The 20,709-nt window shown below is 37.1% G+C and overlaps 1 protein-coding gene across 1 annotated transcript in view; it reads left to right on the top strand.

Moving 5' to 3' along the window:
- The first annotated feature begins 1,175 nt into the window (after nucleotides 1-1,175).
- LOC139711880 (uncharacterized) overlaps nucleotides 1,176-20,709 on the top strand; it is a 76,739-nt gene continuing 57,205 nt past the window's right edge. The window contains exon 1 of the mRNA XM_071623729.1: nucleotides 1,176-1,300. Within this exon, the coding sequence (XP_071479830.1) occupies nucleotides 1,276-1,300 (25 nt within the window). The 5' untranslated portion in view covers nucleotides 1,176-1,275. The remainder of the gene's footprint in view (nucleotides 1,301-20,709) is intronic.

The following is a 20,709-nucleotide window of genomic DNA, read 5'->3' as shown; positions in this document are numbered from 1 at the left end:
AACGCTCTACCCAGGTCAGTTTTCCTCCCCACGTGAGAATCTATTCACCATCAACAATGATGATAATTATGATGACAACGATTTAAAAAAAAAAAAAAAAAAACCTGGCACATAACAGCAACAACAAAATCTAGAAATGGCTAACGATCTTGCAAACATGGAAAAAGTTACAAATCATATACTTTTTTTAAAAGTATTATCTTTCTTGTCGAAAACGGTCAGCCTTACCTTTGTATAAGGAAAATGTGCCAGCCTGACATGCCATTCAACCATCAGTGTGTGTGTGTGGGGGGGGGGGGAGGGGGAGGGTGGTTCTGTATTTATCAATAAGAAGCAGAGAGAAAGATAAGGATCGAAGGGACGAAAAGAGGCTTGAAGCTACTTCTTGTAAAATTCAAGCTACATATCAGTTTGGGCCTACAGAAGGCACCCCAGAATCATGATACTGAGTGATCAAATTGTGCATGGTAGCAATGGCGACGATCGAGATGAAGAATCACGTCTCGGGAGATGAGATGGTGCTGATCATGATGGAGGCAAGGATGGTGGACACTTGAATATTGCATGAGTTGAGAAAAATAGCTGAGAGTTCCAGAAGTGGTTTACTCCACCCCCCCCCCCCCCCCAAAAAAAAGAAAGTGTGTACATAATAATATGTGTTTGCTTTTTAAAACGAGTGTTCCATTTCCACTGTTTCAAACCCCTTTGTGTTATGAGTTATTGACCATATAGTTCTTGGGATGTAGGCCTACACCGATATCATTGTTCAAAGATGATCAACGTGCTGTCGAGTTCAAACTTACAATGTTACGGTCAAATGAGGGCCCACTTTTTTGTGTGTCAGAGCTTTACATCATTACATCTCAATATCTTCCTAGCTTTCACTTGTACTCATTGGAGTAAATCGCATGATATCGCATGGAAGTTTGAAGGTGGGTCCACGGGGCTTGCTTATTCGGTAAAGCACCAGGTATTGCGTTCCACAGGACCTAAATTTGAACTTTTCATTTAAAGATTCATCGCACTTTGTGTTTTAATTTCACCATTCAGTATCTGTCATGTCTGCCAAATTAGACTACTAGTACTTTCCCTGTCGTAAGATCGTCGTGCACGCGCAGACACCCGCTGTACAGATACCACACACACGTTCTATCGATCGCTTCATTACTTGTACGCGCTTGCATCACTCGTTGAGTTTATTCTTGAGAAGTGACCAGTCTGGTAACTGTGTGCTGAAACGTGCGTGGACAGCTGTAGTGAAGCAGACGACTCAGAATGGCCGAAAATACTGAAATTCAGAGTAAGTGACAAAATTAGTCGTCCTTATTTTTTATTGAATACGAGGAATGTGGGGATGGATGCCTCTCTGACATTTCAGTGTACAAAGGGATATTAATCTAAATATGTAGAGATGGCATTTTGTGTCGCCGTTGATACGAACAGCTGTGGTTGCGACATCGACTCGGCTCGCTCGGAGAATGTGCGGCCTCCGACCACACAAACAAAGGATTGAGAGGCGCTGGGTGTGGAAAACGAAAGGAGAGCATCGGGGAAGCCAAGGCGTGTCGCGAATAACTGTCTCCGCTCCACAGATCGTTGTGAGGCCGGTAGTTTTACACTGGACATTTCAAAGATTTTAGCGCAATTTCATTGACAAAAACTACGCAAAGATGATATCAGACTTGCGTTCCTTATGTGAGACCACAAAAACATGTTTTCACGGGAGAATCAAGTGATTTAGGCTCGAGATTACTGTACACTGTGAACTGTCATTTTATTTCTAGTTCCACCATCTGTTGTATGCAGATAGGCAAGGGAGGGCGTGTTTGTGTGTGTGTGTGTGTGTGTGTGTGTGTGTGTGTGTGTGTGTGTGTGTGTGTGTGTGGAGGGGGGGGGGGGGGTGGTAACCAGTAAAGATACAACATTTTCTCTCGAACAAGAAGGCCTACTTTGATTCTGAAATATATGGTTTTTCATACTATTTGCTGGTCCATGGAAATGAGACAAACATGATTAGCAATGGACTTGTAATTGTTAAAGGACAAGTTCACCTTCATAAACATAAGGATTGAGAGAATGTAGCAATATTAGTAGAACACATCATTGAAAGTTTGAGGAAAATCGGACAATCCGTTCAAAAGTTATGAATTTTTGAAGTTTTTGTGCAGTACCCGCTGGATGAGAAGACTACTGCAGTGTATGAATAACTTAGATGTCACATGCGTACAACAATATAAGGAAAATATAAAGAGAATTTCACAAAATTCCATCTTTTGAAAAAAGTACACATTCCCCTGACTCGTTACCGACAAATGTTATGGGTAATATTATTCCCCCTGCCTTTAGAAAGAGGCAAGTCAAGTGCTCTTTTATTATGCGAAAAAAGTGAAAATATGTTGAATTTTCTTTTACATTTTCTTTATACTGTTGTACGCATATGACTCACAAGCTGTAGTAGTCTCCTTATCCAGCGGTTCCAACACAAAAATTTAAAAAATTCATAATTTTTTCACAGATTGTCCAATTTTCCTCAAACTTTCACTGATGTGTTCTACTAATATTGTTGCATTTTCTCAATCCTTATGTTTATGAAGGTGAACTTGTCCTTTAATACCGGTACTTGATTATTGAACTTGGCATCTCAATGTATAGTACGTAGACCTGTCAAGTATCAATTCAATGTCTGAGTGGTATAATCATGATATATGGAAGGAGCTATACATAGAGCGAAATGGTTTAATGAATTCATTCAACCATTAATGTGCCAAGAAAACACTTGATCATACATACCAATCAGCGAATGAAGTGCAGTAAGGGTTACACCCAGGAGGTAAATGATGCACTGGCATGTATGCTTTCATCAATGTCATTTATCAAAGATTTTACTTTGACTTTTAATTCCCCAGTCTGCTGGTTTATGATGGCTTTTATTCAAAATACCTTTGCCATAATTTTTACCTTAATAATTGTCATGGAATGGGACACACCATTGCAAGTTTCCATTAAAGCAGGGCTGATTAATGCAATGCCTTTTGAATGATAAATAGACAATAATACATTTTCTTCCATGGTTGAAATCGACCTGTAAAAGGGGAATTCCAGACCTGTTGAAAGTTAGTCTGATAAAAAAGACTTTTTTTAAAATAATTACAAACAGATTTGATTATGATTATAGTAGATGAGAATCAAGGAACAGTCTGCAAGAATCTTCAGCTTATTGAAGGAGGCAGACTTAAAGGACAAGTCCGCCTTCATAGACATGTGGATTCAGTGACTGCAGCAATTAGTAGAACACATTGATCAGTGAAAGTTTGGGGAAAATCAGACAATGATCCATTCATAACTTATGAATTTTTAAAATATCTATGCAGTTACTGCTGGATGAGAAGACTACTACATTGTATAATGTCACATGCATAGAATAATATAAGGAAAATATAAAGAGAATTCTCAAAATTTTATTTTTTGACAAAGGTATACATTTTCTCGACTTGTCACTGACGTTTGTTGAGAATAATATTATTCCCCCTACCTTCTGAAAGAGGCATGTCAAGTGTTCTTTCATTATGCGAGAAAAGTGAAAATATGCTGAATTTTCTTTTTATTTTCTTTATATCATTGTACACATGTGACATCACCAGCTCTTGTAGTATCTCATCCAGCAGTGACTGATCAGAAACTTCAAAAATTCATAACTTTTGAACGGATTGTCCGATTTTCCTCAAACGTTTACTGATATGTTCTACTAAATATTGCTGCATTCCCTCAATCCGCATGTCTATGAAGGTGGACTTGTCCTTTAACCAGAAGAAGAAGAAGAAGGAAGTTATGAAATGTTGGAGTTATGTTGCTGATTTTCACAATAGGCCTATAGCTTTTCAACAGGCAGTATGAATATGCAAATGAGTGAGTTGATGTGATCCTGTACGTGCAAGGCTGTGTACGTGGACTGTCATGGATTGATAGGTGCTGTAACACACCCATGAGTAGGCTTGTGCTGTCTCAGGAGGCCCATTATGCTAGTCATCAGCCTGTTAACAGTTACTTTCAAATTGCATGCTGTGTGATTGTGAGTGTCCCTTCTTCACACATTGGTGATAACTTTTGTGCACACAAAGGACTGTGGTGGTTACTAAAGCCTCTGAGCTTTTGCCAGAATTACATTGTGTTCTAAAAATCCCCTCATTAATGGCAGTCTTACATGACAATATGCTCCAAAATGAAGTGAATCAGGCATGTAACAATAGTCTCTCATGGGGTATTTTCTGAGATTTTTGAACAGGTAAAGAAAACAACAACAAATAAAAAGACTTGTAAATCCTTCTCCAACTTAAAGTATATCTGTTACCTGGGGGAATGAGTGGGTGCTTTGAATATTCAAATATTATAAGGTTTCTGTAAACTTTGCCAGTGGCAGAAAAAACAACAACAACAAAAACTGAGAAACTAAGTTTGAAAAGAATTTCTTTGAGGTGATAAAGTCAAACAGACTTCATTTCCCTCTGAAATATGTGATGTAAGTAGACATTAATTAGACTGATAATAAAAAGGAGTTCTTTACTATTAATTGATCATGATATACAGTTGTACCTTGTTTATATAGGAAGAAACAACAAACATATATTATATATGGCTTGCCAACTAAAGAGATTGTCAATGCTTGTATGCATATGTGTTTCTATGTGAGAAAGAGATAGATAGATAGAAAGAGAGAGAAAGAGAGAGCAAGCAAAAGATGGAGGGGTAGACAGACAAACATATACACGCAGACATTTTGAGGGGAAAAACTGGTCTGTTATGGCTTCTATTTTGTGAGCACACCACAGCCAAATACCAACAATATTACCGCCTCTTTTTGAAGAACCTTAATGTTATGATTCTGTATGATATGACTAGTGATAGAATAGAGGTTATGGCACATATCCCCAACTTCTGCCTAGTATCAGGTTAAAAAAAAATAGTGCAAGTCATATTTCTGAGTTTTGTCTATCCCTGTATTGATTGTTTTCTAACAGTTTTTCATGGAGCCATTTGGTATCAGGACCAAGTCATTAGCCTTATCAGCAAATCAATACATTTATGATGAATTTCATGCATAGGTGCTGGCAATATCCACTCTAACTCCTCATGGAAGTAATGCAATAAAGACAATATAAGTTTATGGAAAACAACAAAGAAGCAGGGGTACATGATGTAAAAATGGATGCTGTGTTCTCAAATTACTGCATGTAAAGCCCTTTTTACACTTGTGTTTCTTAACCCCGTACTTTCTCTGACCCAGGACTATCGTTAGTCCCATACCAATTTTTTCATCTTTTTACACTCGCCAATAAATCCCGTACTAAGCTCTTGTCCTGGGCTAAGGAGAAAACTGACCTTTTTACACTCATATTTCTTAGCCCCATACTTTGCAAACCACATGAATATTCATGATTACGCTGTGCACTGTACAAATACACACACGCATCGGCAGCACTTGATTACCTCGTTTCTGATTGGTCAGTGGGGGGTCGGACTTCGTCTCCGTCGCTTAGCCCCAGATTATTTTTTAGTTCTGTTTACACTTGCTTGCTTGGCACCGCAATTGCGGTACTAACCCTGCTGTTTTGCAGGGCCAGATAGTACGGGATTATCGATGTGGCTAGCCCACTTTGGCAAAAACAAGTGTAAACAGAAAGTGGACTAAGGAAAGTCCGGTACCAATGGTGGGGCTAAGGCCCCCCTTAGCCCCACTGTTGGTACAGGACTAAGCAAAAATTTGCAAGTGTAAAAAGCCCTTAAGAATGCGTATCCACTCACATCCAAAGAAAAAAAATGATGCTGAAATTGGGAGACTAATCTCCTGAAGTAGATCAGTACCGAAAGCACTTGAAACTTGCTGAAGCGCTATGAAAATGTGGAAAAGAATGGAGGTGTAGGCAATCCTTACAACTTATGATAATGAGAAAAGCATAGTGCAGACAACTGCAGGTATATACAGCATATTGTTACATGGCACAGCATTTGGAATAGGCTGTTGATACTTAATACTGTATTTGAAACAAACCAGCAATGAAACTGAGGTCATATGACTCAATTTCAAGCTGCTTTTCATTTTTCTTATTTGACCCTTCCTGCACACACAAAGAGATGTGGAAGAAAATTTAAAAGCTACCCCTTCCCATACTTTATTGAAAACAACATCGCCCATAAGAAGGGTGAATCATCCAGGATGGATAAGGAACTGCAACCAGTATAAAACCATGAAAAATTGAAAGTCATATGAAACATGAGACAGCTTTCCTTTGCCCCCTTCTTACTGCTGGATGTCAGGTGCTCCATAATGGCATAATATTTCATTGGTCTTGAGAGCAGTAAAGGGCATCAGTGTGCTCAAAGAGTACCAGCATCTTTTGAGCACTCGCTGAACAAAGTGACAGTGCACAGAACTTCATTGAAATATGCACTGGCATAGTTTGACATGGGCTTCAGACATTGCTTGCTGTACAGAATCACTATACCAATTTCATAACAGACTTGCATAAAATGTCTGCCATTGACAGTCTCAAGCATCATGCAGTCATTCATTGTCTGTCTTTTTCTATACACACCTCTCCTCCACATAGCTCTCTTTGCCATGAGAGAGGTAAAGGTGTTCTCACTCTTGTTAGGTGATCCGAGTATCCTCTCGGATCACCTTCTGTATCTGTACGGATTCTTTGTTTTTCTTCTTCTTTATTTCTCCTCAAAAGTTGTGTATCGATTAGCTCAGAAAGTGCTCCTCCTATCAATTTCACAATTATACCATATATGTATCGTCTCCCAAAGACGGCAATCGAACTAAAATCAAAGTGATCAGTCGACCGTGACGTCACTATGACGTCATTATATGAAAACACATTCTCAATCATATCTCATTAATGGAATGGAATTTTTAAATGAAATTTACGTCACATATATTTCAAGTTATGCGCATTCTACTCATATTCTCAAAATTCATATTTTATCTTAAAACGTGCGCGTACGCGCGCGTTGAAATATTTGTATGCTCAAATCGAGCTCAATTTTTTTTTGCACACGTTTCAGACCATTTGGAGCATTTTTTGAAAAATTGAAAAAATTGGACGGACGCGTACGCGCGCGCACATATTCGCACACACAGCTCATATGCAATGGAAATTTCCCGTTTTTTTACATTAATCGGATGCCTAAAATGTCAAGGAATATTTCTACCAAGTTTCAAGTCAATCCGACTCAATATGACGTCATACAGGCCCGTCAAAGTTGAAATTCCGCGCGCGCGTCAATGGCGATATACAGTGCAACGATGCCAAAAAAAACGCCAATTTTAAATCCGATTTTACTCGTCAGGATGGACGGTAACCCCCCATTTTCTTTACATATTCTGAAAGCTGATGAGTTGTACATGTTATTTCATGGGTTGACGATGCTGGCAAAATGATCAAAAGATATCAAATTTCTTAATAAAATAAAAAAAGTAAATTTTCAAAATGACGTCATCAAATTTCAAGTTCACTCGAGCGTATCTCACTTATCCTTTGCCAATTTACACCAAGATTTCAGTATGTTGTAGCTTATTAAATGATCTTTCATTAATATGATTAAAACATTTTGATTGGATGACGGCATCACCTCGTAAAAATGGATTGAAAGTAATATTGTCAAATTTGACCAGTTTACGTGTTATCTCTATTGGAGAGCAGTTTTTCTGGCAGTGAAAATTGACATGACTATCTTTTTCGAGCACTAGCTCACTTATGCTTCGGTGAATTTCTCCCAGATTTTAGTATGTTGTAGCTGAGACTTTGGGCTATCGTAAGTGTGCCCTCCATTTTTTCATACAATGTCGGCATCACGTCGAAAAACTTGGTTGAAAATGGCACGAGGCTTCGATGCAGCGTCATTTTGCTTAATACACAGGGCCTATGGAGAATGAAATAGGTCATTGCGTAGCGCATCCGACTCGTAATCCTAAGGTCCCTGGTTCGAGGCTCACCCCTGCCAATATTTTTTTTAAATTTTTTTAAACACTTTTTTCTTCTTTTTCTTTAGTTAATCTTAATCTCCCTTTCCTTACTTTATCTTTTTCTGATTTTTTTATGCTTCTCCTTCAAATTTCTATAAAATAACATATTTTTTCTTTATTTTTCTTTCTTTCTACTACTTTCTGTGCAATAGATGAACAACAACAATGGCTATCAATCCAATATTTTGCACATGTTTAGTACATGTCACGTACATTATTTCATAAAATAACAACTACTTGATCGGACACCATCTTGGGTATGTAAATCAGGGTCAAAGGTCATAAATGTTTCATCCTGTATCTTGGTGAATACCTGTCCTATCTTTCCAATATTTTGCACACGCAAAGACCATGTTACAAGAATCATTTCATAAACTAATCACTTTTTGCTCAGACGTCATCTTGGGTGTGCAAAGTGAGGTCAAAGGTCATATGTACTTCTTTCTGTATTTTCGTTATGACGTGTTATCTCTATGGGAGGGATTTTTTTTAAATGTGAAAATTGACATGCTTTTCTTTATCGAGCACTAGCTCTCACTTACGCTTCGGTGAATTTCTCCCAGATTTTATGTTGTACCTAAGACTTTGCATTTTGCATCTTGGTGAATACCTGTCCTATCTTTGCCATATTTTGCACACGAATATAGACGATGTCGCAAGAATCATTTCACAAAATAACCACTTTTTCCTCAGATGCCATCTTGGGAGTGTAAAGGTGGGTCAAAGGTCATATGTATTCGTTGCTGTATCTTCGTTATTCAGTGTATACAGAATTGGTACCAAAGATGGCAGATATGACTCCCTTTTCTAAATGAGAATCCAAACCTCACACGGCCAATGTCTCTAAACACAGATGAAACTTGTATTGTCATGCCTATTACGATCAGGACTCGAATCATTGATTAAAAAAAAAAATCGGATCACCTTAATTTGTCAGTGATGACAAATTACAATCTCTAGTTCCTTTTTGTTAAAGATTTTAACTCAAATTGATGTTCTTTAGATTCTGCATGAATATGTAATAAGTGATTGATTGCTTAGCAAAATTGTGCACTAAGAACAAAGAAAAGGTAGTAGAGACCATTTGAGTGTAATTACTGACTGTCATTGATCAAACTTGGGATTTATTAGGCACCCAGAAGCTTTGTCTGTATGTTGGTGCAATTAAGTAGTAGGAAAATGGGAACCTGTGTATACATCTCTATGCGTAGTTACACTGTATGTTATATGTCTGATTTTTCCTTAATTGTCCCATGTTTCCTGTTTTCATATCTCTCCTGTAGAAACATCTGCCAGTGATGTGTTTTCAGAAACATGCAATTCTAACATTGACAGAAGTTGATTCTTCCAAACAAAGTCAACAAAAATCAATCCCCATATAGGAAGCATTATATATTATTGCATAAATTCTGAAGACTGAAGCATACAACTAGCCAAGTAGGCTACTGTCCAATATGATTTTTGTTTTCACTGATCTGCTACTTTATTTCAAGGAAATTTGTTCATAAAGTGAATGTAACCTTTGTAGGCATTTTGTACTTGTGATCACACAACCTTCTCTGTGCAGTCTGAAATCTGACTTTCTCCTCTCTGAGTCCCTCTGTTTATCTCCCTCTCCCTTTCTGAGCTGCTTAGAAGTCTTTCTGACTTTGCTGGAGGCTCCCTAGGGATAAAAGTGATTATGTGTTCATGTTTTGACAACAGATTATTAAAGCATTTCTGGGTTGTTGTTTTTTTTTTCCACTTGAGATGCAAGTAACACACAAGTTATATCTCCCTAATTGTGTCTGTGCAACCTCCCTACCCAGATGTGTTTGTCTGTAACTTGTTTTTTTTTTCCTCCTTTCCCAACAAGTTCATTATACTGCATTTCCCCCTTCCCTTGGTATTTATTCTGCACAATTTCCTGATTCCTGATTTTCTACTCTTGTCACAACTTTGTACCCTTGAGAGTATTAAATCTCTGCCTGCCTAGATTTCAATGAATCATACTCCCAACAGTCGTTCATACTGACAGAGAAAAATCGCAACATCATGGTGAGAGTTGCTGGGCAACTGTACTAAAAGCCATGAAAACTTGTTAGAATCAGAGCATTTTACAGTAGCCGCAGTCAACCAAGATGTGTCTGCCTTTGCATGCAATTTATCATTTAATTTTGTATAGGTCTACATGGCCATTCCTTTACACTTTGATTGATCTTGAGAACTGACGAAGAGTTGACCTTTAACCCTTTGTGCTCTGATGAAATGATTTCCAATTTGTTTTTATCTGTTGCATTGTTAACTGGTATTGTTACTGGGCACTCCTGCCATTTCAGGCAACTTATTGTCTCTTTATAGTTAAGTTCAGATGACAAGCCCTAACCTCGAGGTTAAGCTCTTGCCCCTAACACGACGACGAATCTTAACCTCGAGGTTACGAAACCTCAAGGCTAAATTCCTGCCCCTTTGAGTGCGTTGATTTTTGTGTCCACACTGTGCTTAAAGGACAAGTCCACCTTCATATGAAGGATTGAGAGAATGCAGCAATATGTATCAGTGAAAGTTTGAGGAAAATTGGACAATCCGTTCAAAAGTTAAGAATATTTTAAGTATCTGCACAGTCACTGCTGGAAGAGAAGACTACTACAGTGTATGATGTCACATGCGTACAACTATATAAGGAAAATAAAAAGAGAATTTCACAAAACTTTACTTTTTGAATAAAGTGCACATTTCTTCCACGTGCTACTGACGTATGTTTAGGGTAATATTATTCCCCCTGCCTTCTGAAAGAGAGAAGTCGAGTGTTCTTTTGTTATGCTAGAAAAATGAAAATATGTTGAATTTTCTTTATTCTTTCTTTATATCGTTGTACTCATGTGACATCACAAGCTATAGTAGTCTTTTCATCCAGCCGTGACTGAGCAGAAACTTCAAAAATTCATAACTTTTTAACGGATTGTCCGATTTTGCTCAAACTCTCACTGATGTGTTCTACTAATATTGCTGCATTCACTCAACCCACATGTCTATGAAGGTGAACTTGTCCTTTAACTACGAGTGGGGACACCCCCCCCCCCCCCCCCTGCGGCTCGTGGTTAGAGTGCTAACCATAAGATTTCTCATGGCTCTTAACATCGAGCTAACCTCGAGGTTAGCTAACTACGAGTGCGTCTTCACGGTCCCTAACTACAAGCTTAACCTCGAGGTTTCCTAACCTCGAGGTTAAGGCTTGTCGTGTTAACGTACCATACATCTCGTTTTCTATGAGTTAATATAGTCGATGGGCATTCCTAACTTCAATTGCGGCAAGAGATTTAAATTTGTAACCAAAGTACAGTGAATTTTTAAACCTCTGACTTATCACTTCTGTACGCTGTAGATAATCTTCATGCAACAACTGCATACTGTAAAACGAGGAATAATCGCATGCATTTTAATTTCGCGAGGGCCAAGATTCGCAAAAGTAAAATGCACACGAAATTTCTTATCTCCACTATACGCATTGAACACAAGTGAAAATTCGTGAAAATTTCTTGCCACGAAAAAGGCCGTCGGCTCCAATTCGCGAAAATTTCGTGCCGCGAATATATCATGTTTTACAGTATTCATTTCCTCCCTTTTCCTGAACAGTCATTATCACCAGCAATTTCCAGTGAAAAGTATAGCTGAAAAAAATATTTGTTAACAAAAATACAATGACATTTGACCCTTTACCACTATCATTCCATGTTCATTTTTTTTTTTGTAGTTCTGCTTTTCCTATAAAATTTACTGCCACTGTGCACTCCTAGATAAAGTTTCAGCTGAAAATTTGATTTTTAGCCAAATAGAAGAGACTTTTAATTGGAGGGATTTTGCTCAAACTCTAACAGCATTTACACCATGTGTTGAATGCCATGACCAGCTACCAAGAAAAGCCAAGGAACAAATTTTAGTAAATCACCATTCATGATGCACAATGCACAGACAGTTGAACAACAAGAAAACACTGGTTAGGTTCACACGCTGTTCCTAAACTTTAAGTTTAGGTCGAAAACTTAACTCTCGATGATTGGCATGTAGTTTAGCACCATGTGGACGCTCTCAAAAGTTAGCAATCTTAAAGTTTAGTCAATGAGTAGAACCATGAGACAGCAACAGTGTGCAATGGTACTTTTAACTGAAGGCCCTATGTCACATGATTAGCAAGTGACCAGTCAGATAGTTAAAGGGACAGTACAGTACTGGTTGAGGTGAGGATTGAGCTTGTAATGTTTTGCGAGATATTTAGAAACCACTCTATGAAATGTTAAAGAGTATACAATTCTAAAGGAAATCAAATGTTTATTTGATGAAAATCAGTTTTGAAATGACTGAGATATCTGAAAACAAAATAAAACAAAGATCCGAATAAAAGTCAGTTTTATTAGGATCACTTTTTTGGATATCTCAGCCATTTCAAGATCAATTTTCATCAAATGAAGGTTGAATCCTTATTGAAATTACATTCTCTTTCATATTTCATAAGAGATTTTTCATCATCTCACCAAAAAATGTTATAAACCTGACATTAGGTCTCGACCTAAACTATACAATCCCTTTAAATCATTTTTAGGTATTCTCTAATAAATATAAATGTTGCAATTTTCCTTCTTGTCAATGCACTTGTAATGTAGGGCCTATTTATGACACTTGGTGAGATACAGTAAGCCTACACAATTTGTGGGGCCATTTTTATCCATTTTTTAAAACAACACTTCCCTTTAAACATTCCTGTCAAGATGTGTCTCATAATTTTGTCTTCACAAACATCATAAGACAAATGTTGGGAATGTTCACTGAATTTTAAGCTCTCAGTTGCAATGCTTGCATTAGTGATGCCATGTAAACTTTTGATTTTAACTTCCTTATTTTCATAGTGTGGCGGTGACCACCCAAATATGCCATATATACACACAGATGTAGCTATATCAATCTTTTCCTTCTGTAGTAGAATCAATGATATATGAGTGGGTATAGATAACCAACTCTCACTCTCACTTCAGATGGAAAAATGCTAGAGTTGAGATTGTTCATTTTGCCTTTTGTGTGTGCACTTTGGAGTGCTTATACAGCTTCCACCATTCTTCTCTTCCACTTGTACTTCACACTTCTTCCTTGTATATTTCAGAGTGGTCTGACCTTGTAATTCATGACTGCTTTGTGCTCTAGATCACAATTAAAAGTTTATTTTCAAAGTGCATTTCCACACAATGTTCAATTTGACTTCAATAGATGGAATGAAATAAACCAGAGAAAATACTAAAGGCTTCATGCTGTTAAATCATATCTTAAATAAAGTTATGGAATTCAAAGTTTCAGATGTTTTCATGAAATGACAATATTAGAAGCAACCACATATTATGCAAGTTAGATGATATGACGTCATGGCCTCACAAGTCTCACATATAGACCAACACAGAAATCCTCGTTTAAGAAAAATATCCTCTGTGACATCAAATATAATTGAAATCTTGTATCTGTTACATCGAATTTTAGTTACCCCAGAGTACGTTTGAAGTAAACTAGCAATGATCACTGATGAGAATGGATTTTTTAGCTAGTTTATTGTCAGTCAAAAATAATATTTGTGTAATTTTTTTGTGCCCAAACCAATGCGAGTGTTATGAGTTAAGAAATCATTACCTCAGCTATATCCATGGTAGTGACCAATGCCACGCTTTGAAGAAGACATATGAAATTTTCATTTTCATGTTTGTTTTCATAGGAATACAGTTTAAAACCCTGATAAACAGATATATAATTGTCTGCCTTTTTAAACATCTACTAAAACACTGAGGTCAGTACATTCACAGATTTGCATGGTGTGCAATTCCATGCCATGTTTAATATATTGACATTGATCCCTGAAATGGCCAAGGGCCCAAGCTGAAAATGTTATGGAATTCTAATTTGTCACACATATTTGCCACATAATGTTAACAGTATGCCATATAGCAGCAGTGTTGACGTCATATATTCACAGATTTCCCTGTTGTTCATGTGTAGATGATGTCATGTAAATCATTTTGTGTGTATGTGTATGTGTGTATGATTTTGACACTATAACCTCTCCCTCCCCCCCAAAAAAGCCATTTTGATAGCACAACAAATCAAGTTTTATTTGAAGCATGCAAGTATTTCTCTTGATTTCATTTTTTTAAAGAATTTAGTGCAGATTTGTATGTAAATAAATGGAAGATCAGTAAAGGGATGTCATCACCCTTATGTATTAGCATGTTTGGTTACTCCAATTGTCCAAATATTTGTTGAATTCATTTGAAACTTTGAATTCCTCTACTTTTCCTATTTTAGGACCAATTTTGGATAGATTTGTACCATTCTATTTGTGTTTTTTTTCCTGTATGATCAAAGCAATTAGGTATGGTGTGAAATAGCTTGGGAAATTCATAGAGCAAAACTCTGCTCCTAAGCTTGATACATTTTAACTGCATTGAAATAATCCCGTGGATGCCAAGAATGCAGAAAAGCAGTGGATAAACCGAATGGATTACCGGTATCATTTATCTAGACTGGAAAAGAGTCGTGGTTTTCTGCAAGTTCTGATAATTTGAGGTACATGTAATTATACTGATTAAATTGAATTGAATTATGTTGTATCAAATAACAAAATTTCCTCTTCCATTGTTTGAACTCACTTCTCCCTAATTGTTCTTTTGATAATATATTTTTGTTATTAGCATGATCATCTAAGTCCTTGAAAAAAGATGTTTACCATGTGATAAGAAACTGATGATTAGATATTCTATGAAATCAGTATTCTCCTAATAAAGAAGTTTTGAAAGTTGGGATACACATATGCATATTTTGTGTATTTAGATATAATGATTTATGAATACAGTAAGTAGACTGCAGGAAAGTAAAAAAGCTGCATCCCAAATATTTGACCCTTTGAGGTAAGTAAGCCTGCCTTAAAGACCTATTGCATTTAATTTATGTGTGAGATGCAGTCAAGCTATTTAGTTTGAATACAAAGATAGCATGGATTTATGGTGCATGTGAGCTTGCTATAGCCAGTAACTTGAGATTTATTACTGTCGGTCGATCTACCCAGTATGTGTAATAGCATCTGACTGACCTCATAAAACTGGAGGAATAAGAGAATTAAAACAGGTACATGCCAGCACATAAGGGTGCGCTTAACCGTAATTTGTGAGGATAGAATCAGCATGTTAAAACACTGATCAAAAATGCTGTTTACGGGATACTGTCTATGCTCAATTTCTTTTGAACTTGAGGAGGGGTGTTTGTGGTTGCTTCATGTATACTGTTGACTTAAAGGACAAGTTCACCTTCATAAACATAAGGATTGAGAAAATGCAACAATATTAGTAGAACACATCAGTGAAAGTTTGAGGAAAATCGGACAATCGATGCAAAAGTTATGAATTTTTAAAATTTTTGTGTTGGAACCGCTGGATGAGGAGACTACTACAGCTTGTGAGTCATATGCGTACAACAGGATAAAGAAAATGTAAAGAAAATTCAACATATTTTCACTTTTTTCGCATAATAAAAGAGCACTTGACTTGTCTCTTTCTAAAAGCAGGGGGAATAATATTACCCCTAACATATGTCGGTAACGAGTCAAGGGAATATGTACTTTTTTCAAAAGATGGAATTTTGTGAAATTCTCTTTATATTTTCCTTATATTGTTGTACGCATGTGACATTTAAGTTATTCATACACTGCAGTAGTCTTCTCATCCAGCGGTTACTACACAAAAACTTCAAAAATTCATAACTTTTGAACGGGTTGTCCGATTTTCCTCAAACTTTCAATGACGTGTTCTCCTAATATTGCTACATTCTCTCAATCCTTATGTTTATGAAGGTGAACTTGTCCTTTAAAGGGAACCCAAACCCAAAGAGCAATGAGGATTGAGTGAAAGCAGCAACATTAGTAGAACATATCAGTGAAAGTTTGAGGAAAATCGGACAATCGATGCAAAAGTTATGAATTTTTAAAGTTTTAGTGTTGGAATGGCTGGAGGAGGAGACTACTAGAGATTATGACGTATTATGTATCACATGGACAACAATATAAAGACAATATAAAAATAGAGTGTGTGATCTGTATGCTGACATGCAATTCCTGTTACTTGTCTGATTGCTCTCATATTATGAATGAATTATATAAAAACAAATACTTCAATTCTCAATATGATTGAAAGAGCACAGTTGTATTTCCAAATCGTGGGCCTATACAATAATTGTATAGCTTTTTGACAGGTGATAACACATCCGAGGCAGGACTTGATAACAACAGGATAGTGGCTTAATATGTACACTATTCTGAAAGAGGAAGGAGCTTTAAACTGATATTGGTGATGGTTTTATTGTAATGTGAAAAAGTGAATTGAGAGGAAATGGAATGAAAATGTTTCGGAAAGTGAAAATCTCACCAGGTATCATCTGTGTTGTAGGCTTTGCGGAAATGAAGTGATTTTATAAATACCTACTTGACTTAAAAAAGAAGTAAAAAGATCTAACATTTCACTCACTGCTTTGTTTTGCACAGTTTTTTTTTTTCCTGGTGATTGTAATACAAAGATGGAAATTCTAATTGACACAGGAAAAGGTTTATGTACAACTATGGCCTTTTCAAGGCTCTCACATGATTACATTGATTTTATGATCATGTCTCAGGAAGTCAAGTGATATTTACAAAACAAAGTTTATTGCTCTATTCAGAGGATTTCTTTCCAGCAAATTTCTTCTCAGGAAACAATGTTGTATAAATTGCAAAGGTGTTAGAGGTTTCAACTCTTTCCTGTATTTTATCTGTACAATGTACTTGGCTTACGTATTACATGTTTCATAAATTGTGCCAATTACAGTTTGGGACAAAAGCAGCAAAGCCAAAGGTCACTGAACTTTGAAGAAAAATTCATTTTCCAGCCATAAATTTGGCAAATAACCTCTTATCATTATATGATTTGGTATGATTTTCAGAAATAAAAAAGACAATTATATGCATTTAATGATAGGATAAAAGGTCAAGAGAAAGTAACTGTACTAAAGATAGGACAATGGGACAATGAATGAAAAGGGAGATACTTCCTTTGTGGAAAAAAAAAAAGATTATCGGTTCAGTCATCGTGGTCATTTATCACAAATAAGATATGACACACCACCACTGTCTTAACATTTAAATCTACTGTCACCAATTCAAATTATTTGAGTGATAACTTACACCATGTTGTGTGCCACTAAACTGAGCATACGTGTAGCAATGAAACATATAAGCTTACAAAGTTGAGATTTTGGGATATTTTCATTTGGTTTTCTGTCTGAACAGCATCTCATACACAGAACATTTTTTTTTTTTTAGGGTGGGCTGCAGGGATAAAAGGTCAATGTACCCCCAATATACCTCCAACTCCCTACCTCCCCCTCCCCTCCCCTTCCCTCCCCTCCGTTCCGCTCCGCTCCCCTCCCCTCCCCTCCCCTCCCCTCCCCCCTCCCCTTTAGATGGGAATGATCTATTAAGGGCTGAACCTGCAGAAAGTTGAGGATGTTATTAATGTTCCTCTTGAAGTCTTATTCTATTTTGTTTTGATTTTTTTTTATTTCTCTTTCAGGGAGCCATCATATCTTACAATGAGTACAATTGCAAGGACATTTAAAATATTTTAAAAAATGCAAGAATAAAGGCAAGAATGAAGGACACTCAGAAATGGAGGCCTACCTTCACATTTGAAAGAGCAATATTCTGGATTTCTGCTTGACATCATGGTAGATGCAATGTCATTGAATATTAGAGATTCTGGTATAAAGATGATGGCTACATGTTGACTTGCTTTATAGGCTGCATAATGCTCAGTAGTGTAATGTGCACTACCACTTGTCAAGAAGTTATCAATCACCTCTCTCACAACAAGAGTAGATATTTGTTTGTAGGTTGTCAGATTTATTATGGGTTAACGCCCAATGCTGGCAGTGGCATGCCTTAATGAATGCATGAATCAATGTGATGTAATTTGTAGTCTTTCTTTACAAATGAGTGGGATTCTTTTCACCTTAGTAGTCTCAGGCAAAGGATCCTTTTTTTTTTCCAGTGTAGGAACTTGTCAACTCTTTTCCCTGCACTTTCACTGGAATAGACCAAATGAGCCATTAATTTCAAGCATTTAAAAGAAGATAATCTGGAGGAGATGTACAGCTGCAGTTCCAACATGGCTCACCCCTGATTTTTAGTAAGGCACACATGATGTCATTATTTTTTTAATAGGAATTGATAATTCTGTAATAAAAAAATGATGCAGTGTAAGCTTGCAAAATGTGACAGATTGGAAATACATGGAGAGAGCAAATCTAGTACCCTTTCTCCAGATAAAAACAAAAAACAAGCAAACAAACAAACACACACACACACACACATACACAATGCTAATTCAGCCTGCAATCCAGACTACCCGTAGTGCAAATTGTGCAAATTTATTGGACAACCAGGGTGAGTCTTAGAGCAAGAAGTTAGACCCCGTTTACAGTGAGTGAAAGGGCCGAGCGCGGCCTTCATTTCACTGTAAACGCGCAAAAGGCCAAATGCGGGGCCAAAATCGGTCGCGCATTTGGCCAAGCTCTGGAGGTAGTCTCTGGAGCCCGGCCTTTTCTCACTGTAAACGTAAACTGGGCCAAATGCGGAACCAAATTTAGTCTGGCTTCCAGACCGTCTGCCCGTACTATTTCGCTATTCAGGATACGTTGTATTAATGCCCTCAACATCGAAAACTAGTATAGTTTAAGGTGGTTCTGTCCTGCAAAGGATTTTTCCTTTGGCAAAGGCCTTTTTTGCCTTCGGCAAAGGTGGTAACTTCGTCGCCGCAGAGTCCAGTTGGCAAAGGGTCTGGAAACCAGACTATACCAAATTGCATATGTTTCCAAGCAGAGCGCCACTACGACAAAATATTGAAAGGTTTGAATTAAAACCCCGGGCCAAGCCCGGCACTGTAAACGGACAGAATTGCGGGGCTCGGCCCCGCATTTGAGGCCGGGTTCGGCCACGGCTTGGCCGCGGCTCGGCCCAGCCCCGCTCTGTAAACGGGGTCTATGAGTAAGAGAGATAAGGGAATGTGTCAGTGGTCAAGCTATGCAATAATTATCACCCCATCTTTTACTTGTCTATTCATTTATTTGGAATTGTCATATATATCAAATGGATTATTTGTGTGTCATATTTCTGTCATGGAGAATAACTTTATGTCTGAGACCAGTTTCATTGACTGTTCCATCTTATCCTATGATACTTTTATGAATTCCTATACAGAAGTTCCGATATCCCTTTAAACTGTAAATTGACAAACACATGTTCAGAATATATAGCTTCTTTAGGATTTAGGGAAGCCGATAGGTCAGGAGAAGATTTTAAACAATCCCATAATCTTTACATCACCCTGTGGTGGTGATCCACAATAGTGGATCAATTTTCAGGATGGAAGAAAAAATAGTGATGAGGTCAATAAATTTGTGTAAAAGTCCTGCTTAAATAATCTGCTTTGTAAAGCAGTTTACCTAGTTATAGCTTTTTAATTGCATCATAGCTCCATATTAGTTATGATTTCTTCAGCCACTTGAAGTTTTCCATTAGTGGTATTAGAGGCTAATGGTTGAAATGTGTTTTATACAGACAACAGCAAGCTTTACTTTCTATTGAAGCTGCAGTGCGTTATTTACCTTTCCTTTTGATAGTCCTGAACAATGAGAGGAGAAACTTTCATACCCATTGTTTTGCCATATCATATACTTTCACAACTTCCCCTTTAAAGATCTGCCTTTGTGATCTTGATGTCGCCAAATTCAAGCAAGAATTTGACTGTCCATAAAGAAAGTTGTGATCCAAAGGAACAATGAATGGAATCACATGAAGAAGAAGAGGTCTGTGAGATAGTTCATGGAAATAGTATCAGGCCTGTGATATGATAGCTTGTCTTCCATTATATTGTTTAATATGTTTTGCAGGAATTCGTTCAAATATGCTTGTATGTTTATTTGTTAATGCTTTTTTTACTGTCTGTATCAAAGCAACTTTGTGGCAAAATTTTTAAGTAAGGTCAGAAATGGAACAAGGTGAAATAAAAGAGTGACTGGGATCACTACAAGGGTAAAAAAAAAAGAACGAAAAGATTTTGCAATTTGCTCTACAGCGCAACAGCTGCAGTGATGTATAAATACGAGTCATTTTGCAGAACTGGGCATAAACATCTTATATTCTATCAAGTCTAAATGGTAATAACAATAATGATTGGTAATAATGATGATAATAATGATAATAATAGCAATAAATCTGACAACTACTGTCCTTGTTGTTCTACTGAAGAATCTAATTTGATCTGAACTTAATTGCAAGCAAATTCAATCACTTACCATGGTTCTTTTCCTTGGCAGGAGTGAAAGCTTTGAGTGTTGGATTTGACAAAATTGACTCACGTACTACGTCTTGATTACATAAACTTCTAGGCCTATGTTGTTATCTTCCTCTCATTTATATTCTTTTTTTAAATCAAATGTCTTGGTGGTGAGGAATCATGACTCAAGCCCCATTTTCACAGGGCCTACCAAACTAGAGTTAATGTAACAACGTACAGGCAATATCTTTTTACCCTGCCTGTTAGAGCAGTCTCCCCAAAATGTTGCTCAGACGGTGTCGCAGTAGCTTT

Source organism: Diadema antillarum, unplaced genomic scaffold (assembly GCF_040938485.1).
Source record: "Diadema antillarum isolate AM-2024a unplaced genomic scaffold, OU_Dant_1.0 seq00001725_RagTag, whole genome shotgun sequence".
NCBI classification, from domain to species: Eukaryota; Metazoa; Echinodermata; class Echinoidea; order Diadematoida; family Diadematidae; genus Diadema; species Diadema antillarum.
This window is presented reverse-complemented; position numbering and strand designations above follow the sequence as displayed.